At 42.2% G+C, this 5,868-nt stretch overlaps 1 protein-coding gene across 1 annotated transcript; it reads left to right on the top strand.

The window, feature by feature from the left end:
• Positions 1–627: 627 nt before the first annotated feature.
• On the top strand, positions 628–5,601 carry LOC133642712 (transcription factor Sox-8-like). Its single transcript, XM_062037068.1, has 3 exons — positions 628–1,289; positions 3,684–3,922; positions 3,990–5,601. Exons 1-3 carry the CDS (start codon positions 874–876, stop codon positions 4,694–4,696), a joined length of 1,362 nt encoding a protein of 453 aa, XP_061893052.1. The 5' UTR covers positions 628–873; the 3' UTR covers positions 4,697–5,601.
• Positions 5,602–5,868: the final 267 nt, after the last annotated feature.

Raw genomic sequence — 5,868 nt, 5'->3', positions numbered from 1 at the left:
AAGGCTGAATAAAAATAAATTAAAGTGGTAACTGGAGGGAAGTGGAAAATGATGTCGAGATTGTAACCAATGAGGGTGAGAAAAAAATAATAGATTTAAAAAAAAAAGAAAATTATTAAAAATCATAAAAAATTATTTTAATAAAATAAGAAAGGAAATAGATAAATACACAAATAAATACAAATAAATTCACAAAGTGCATAATTATTTAATTTACTTAAAAAACTACAACTATAAAGGCTAATATAAGATGGTATTAGAACTGGATAGAAAAAAATTAAAGTGTTAACTGGAAGGAAGTAGAAAATGATCTGGAGATTGTAACCAATGAGGTGTGAAAAAAAAATTAAAAAAAACACATTGAAAATAATTTAAAAAAAAAAGGAAATAGATAAATACACAAATAAATAAAAAATAAATTCACAAAGTTTGTAATTATTTAATTACTTAAAAACACTACAACTATACAGGCTAATTGATATAGGATGGTATTAAATCTGAATGAAAACAAATGAAAGTGTTAACTGGAGGGAAGTGGAACATGATGTGGAGATTGTAACCAATGAGGTGTGAGAGTGTTGCTTCCTTCCAGCCAATCGCAGCCAGAAGGTGGAGTGTCGACTTTAAAGTTCCAACTCAAGTTGTGCAAACGTCAAGTGTGTCGCCCACACGGACTCCAAGCTCTCAGCCTGCACGAATGCAACCTCCGTGGCAGCCTAGGATGCGTAAAAACAACCAATAACTGTAGAACTGGAGGCTTGCTTGAAGGATTTTTAACCTGCGCGCATCGTGCGTAAAAGGCGCACTGACTCCTTTTTTTTTTTTTTTCCTTTTTTTTTTTTTTTAATTTAAGGTTGCGGTGAGATTTGAATCATGCTTAAAATGACCGAGGATCACGACAAGTGTGTGGGCGACCACCCCTGCAGCCCCTCGGGCAGCAACAGCTCCATGTCTCAGGATGACTCCGACTCCGACGCGCCGTCCTCGCCGACGGGCTCCGACGGCCAAGCGTCTCTGCTCGCCGGTTTGGCCAAGAAGTTGGACTCGGAGGACGACGATCGTTTCCCGGCGTGCATACGGGACGCCGTCTCTCAGGTTCTGAAGGGCTACGACTGGTCCCTGGTGCCCATGCCGGTGCGGGGGAACGGATCCTTGAAGAGCAAACCGCACGTCAAGAGGCCCATGAACGCCTTCATGGTTTGGGCCCAGGCTGCCCGCAGGAAGCTGGCGGACCAGTACCCGCACCTGCACAACGCCGAACTGAGCAAGACACTGGGTAAACTGTGGCGGTGAGAAAACTGGCTTTTTTTTATTAAATAAAACAAAAGCTATTTAGAAGCATGCGTAAAAGTATGCACAAATTAAAGCGAGTCTTGGAAGAAAAGGAAGACAGTTATCTTTAAGGCTTAAAACACTAGCTCCTTATTCTCTCCCTCTATAATATGTTTGACTTCATCCTCCAGTGATAATAGTACTTAATATACAAATAAATGCAGCTTATTTGCTGTAGTGGAGATTATTATTATTAGTTTAGAGCAGGGGTGTCAAACTTACGGCCTGCGGGCCGGATCACAACCACGAACAGGTTTTATCCGGCCGGCGAGATGACTTTGCTAAGTATATAAATAAGCTGACATTTTTGAATGAAAGAAACTGCTGTTTTAAATGTGTCCACTGAATGTCCACAATAGCAATTATTTGTGTCCTCTGTCGCTAGGGGGCCGGAGCGATGTGCCCTGTTAAGATAGAGCAGTGTTTTTCAACCACTGTGCTGTGGGAGATGATGTAATTTCACCTATTTGGGTTAAAAATATTCATTGCAAACTAGATAGATAGATAGTACTTTAACGATTCCTTCAGGAAAATTAAAATTCCAGCAGCATTGGACAGAATTGAGATCGAATTTAAAAAGTAAGTAAAGAGTAAATAATGGGGGTGTAAATGTAAATAAAATAGACAATATTACAATAACAATAAAAATAAAAAGCAACAGTAAGAATAACAAAATATAGCAGTAAAAATAAGAATATAACAAGATAAACTAGGCAGTAGTGACCATGTTATGAAAATGTATTGCACTGTTAATTGCACTGTTTTTTGTTGCAGTTTATTTCAGTATTATTATTGTTTTGCATCCCCTGTCATCCTAGCACACACACACCCCCTCCACCCCCCACCCCAGAGAGGAGTTGTATACTAGCATAACCAGTAATTATGATCTGCAAATGTGGCGTTGTTGAGTTTCGGTGCTGTCTCGAGCTCGGCAGAGTAACCGTGTAATACTCGACGACAGCGGGAGGCAGTGTGCAGGTAAAAAAGGGTATCTAATGCTTAAACCAAAAATAAACAAAAGGTGAGTGCCGCTAAGAAAAGGCATTGAAGCTTAGGGAAGGCTATGCAAAACGAAACCAAAACTGAACTGGCTGCAAAGTAAACAAAAACAGAATGCTGGACGACAGCAAAGACTTACTGTGGAGCAGACAGCGTCCACAAAGTACATCCGAACATGACATGACAATCAACAATGTCCCCACAAAAGAAGGACAGCGACAACTTAAATCGTCTTGATTGCTAAAACAAAGCAGGTGCGGGGAATAGCGCTTAAGGAAGACATGAAACTGCTACAGGAAAATACCAACAAAACAGGAAAAGTCACCAAAATAGGAGCGCAGGACAAGAACTAAAACACTACAGAGAGGAAGACACCAAAAAACTCCAAATAAGTCACAGTGTGATGTGACAGGTCGTGACAGTACGCCTACTTAGAGACAATAACTATAGTGATGCATGCTTGGTTATGGTTTGAATTCATATCCAACAATTGCGAGAACCACTTTTTATGTTTTCTGCTGGCCTCAGAATATTTTCAATGAAAAAAATGTGCCTTGGCTTTAGAAAAGGTTGAAAAACACTGAGATAGAGGACTGGGGACACATTATCTGGTCGCACATAAATATGGTGAAATAATTTGTTATCCCCCTTCAACTTCATGTGTGATTTAATGAAATAAGCCCAAATTCACACATTTTGTACAGAATGAACCACATCAGTGGAGGAAAATAAGTAAATAATAATGATAATAATAATAATTGATCCTGTGATGAGGTGGCAACTTGTCCAGGGTGTACACCGCCTTCCGCCCGATTGTAGCTGAGATAGGCTCCAGCGCCTCCCGCGACCCAGAAGGGAATAAGCGGTAGAAAATGGATGGATGGATAATAATTGATATTATTATTCACTCCATCTTCTGATAGATTAATCATGAACACCAGTGGGAGCATTTTTTAAACTCTGCCAGACTCAATTCCACCTATTTCACTGGTGAACATTATTACATCATTTATTCAGAAAGTAGAAATAACAACAAAGGAAAATAGAATACTATTAACTGGAAGATGTAAGTGTAAAAAACAAAATAACATTATAATTTGTTTATTTTCAGGTTGTGCTTGTTCTATTTTTAAAAAAAGAAAACAATCTAAAGTTGTCTTTATTTTTAAGTTATCATGCAATGATTTTACCAGTCAGGCCCACTTGGGAATAGATTTTCCTTAGCTAAAAATGAGTTTGACACCTGTGCTTTAAGCATTTTTGGTACAAAAAAAAAGCCATCACCCTAGTAATTATCACTATCATTGACTTATCCATGTGTTCATGGTAAATAATATTTTTGGTTTTAACAGTTTGCTCTCGGAGAGCGAGAAGAGGCCGTTTGTGGACGAAGCGGAGCGTCTGAGGGTTCAGCACAAGAAAGACCACCCGGACTACAAGTACCAGCCTCGGCGACGGAAGAATGTCAAACCGGGCCAGAGCGACTCGGACTCGGGCGCCGAGCTGGCCCATCACCACATGTACAAAGCCGAGCCGGGGATGGCGGGACTGGCGGGGATGTCGGACGGCCACCACCACCCTGACCACGCCGGTGAGTGGCGAAGAAATCTTTGTTTTGTTTACAAAATTACATAATTGTTCCCATTTTGTCATACCAGGACAGCCCCACGGTCCCCCGACGCCGCCCACCACCCCCAAAACGGACCTGCACCACGGCCCCAAGCAGGACCTGAAGCACGAGGGCCGCCGCCTGCCCGACAACAACAATGGCGGCAGCAGGCAGAACATCGACTTCAGCAACGTGGACATCTCGGAGCTCAGCACCGACGTCATCAGCAACATGGAGACGTTCGACGTGCACGAGTTCGACCAGTACCTCCCCTTGAACGGCCACGCCTCCTCCGCTTCCGCCGCCGCCGCCCTGTCCTCGGAGCACGGGCTGACCGCCTACGGCTCCTCGTACGGCGGCTGGAGTCGCAAGAACGCCATGTCCTCCTCGCCGCCCGAGGTGGCCCAGCACCGCCTCCACATCAAAACGGAGCAGCTGAGCCCAAGCCACTACAGCGACCACTCCCACGACTCGCCCTCGCACCCCGACTACGCCACCTACAGCAGCCAGGCCTGCGTCACCACCTCAGCCGCCTCCTTCCCCGCCTCCCAGTGTGACTATACCGACCTCCAGAGCTCCAACTACTACAACCCTTACTCCGGCTACCCCTCCACCCTCTACCAGTACCCCTACTTCCACTCCCCCAGGCGGCCTTACAGCAGCCCCATCCTCAACAGCCTGTCCATGGCGCCTGCTCACAGCCCCACCGCCGCCAGCTGGGACCAGCCCGTCTACACCACACTGACCCGACCTTAGATCGGGGCCAGGGACGTCGGGTCGAAGCACTACTAACGAAGGAAGCAATTAAAAAAAAAAGTGCCTGCTGATTTTATACAAAAAAAAACACTTCTTACGGACTTTTTGTACACCAAGAGAAATATAGGCGGCGCCTCCATGAGGATGTATTCTCGCCTGTACGCCTACGTTGTGTACATTCCCCGCACTAACAACCTCTTTTACACAGAAGTCTCCCTCACACTGCCTGCAAAAGCCACGGCCGCCTTTTTTTAATCAAAGCCGTAACAGAGCCGGGACATCACCTGTGTGAAAGGATATCTTGCAATGCTAGATGGATAATAATTAAATAGATAATCAAATTTTCGGGATTATTTTTAGTCCCCCCCGCTGACGAGCGGCTAGCAGCTAATGTGTCTCCATAAACCTCTAAACTAATAATAACAATCTCCACTTCAGCAAATAAGCTGCATTTATTTGTACTAGAGATGTCGGTAAATGCTTTAAAATGTAATATCGGAAATTATCTGTATCGTTTTTTTTTTATATCGGTATCGGTTTATTTTATTTTTATTTTTTTTATTAAATCAACATAAAAAACACAAGATACACTTACAATTAGTACACTAACCCAAAAAACCTCCCTCCCCCATTTACACTCATTCACACAAAATGGTTGTTTCTTTCTGTTATTAATATTCTGGTTCCTACATTATATATCAATATATATCAATACAGTCTGCAAGGGATACAGTCCGTAAGCACACATGATTGTGCGTGCTGCTGGTCCACTAATAGTACTAACCTTTAACAGTTAATTTTACTCATTTTCATTAATTACCAGTTTCTATGTAACTGTTTTTATATTGTTTTACTTTCTTTTTTTATTCAAGAAAATGTTTTTCATTTATTTATCTTATTTTATTTTATTAATTAAAAAAAAAAAAAGGACCTTATCTTCACCATACCTGGTTGTCCAAATTAGGCATAATGATGTGTTAATTCCACGACTGTATACATCGGTATCGGTTGATATCGGTATCGGTCGATATCGGTATCTGTAATTAAGAGTTGGACAATATCGGATATCGTCAAAAAGCCATTATCGGACATCCCTAACTTGTACATTATGTACTATTATCACTGGAGGATGAAGTCAAACATATTATAGAGGGAGCGAGTAAGGAGCTAGT

This window comes from Entelurus aequoreus, linkage group LG25, assembly GCF_033978785.1.
Source record: "Entelurus aequoreus isolate RoL-2023_Sb linkage group LG25, RoL_Eaeq_v1.1, whole genome shotgun sequence".
In the NCBI taxonomy this organism is placed as follows: Eukaryota; Metazoa; Chordata; class Actinopteri; order Syngnathiformes; family Syngnathidae; genus Entelurus; species Entelurus aequoreus.
This window is presented reverse-complemented; position numbering and strand designations above follow the sequence as displayed.

Coding starts and splice junctions, on each gene's coding strand:
- LOC133642712 (XM_062037068.1), top strand. CDS start 874: ATGCTTAAAATGACCGAGGATCACGACAAGTGTGTGGGCGACCACCCC. Junction 1,290..3,683: donor ACACTGGGTAAACTGTGGCG/GTGAGAAAACTG, acceptor TGGTTTTAACAG/TTTGCTCTCGGAGAGCGAGA. Junction 3,923..3,989: donor CCACCACCCTGACCACGCCG/GTGAGTGGCGAA, acceptor TTGTCATACCAG/GACAGCCCCACGGTCCCCCG.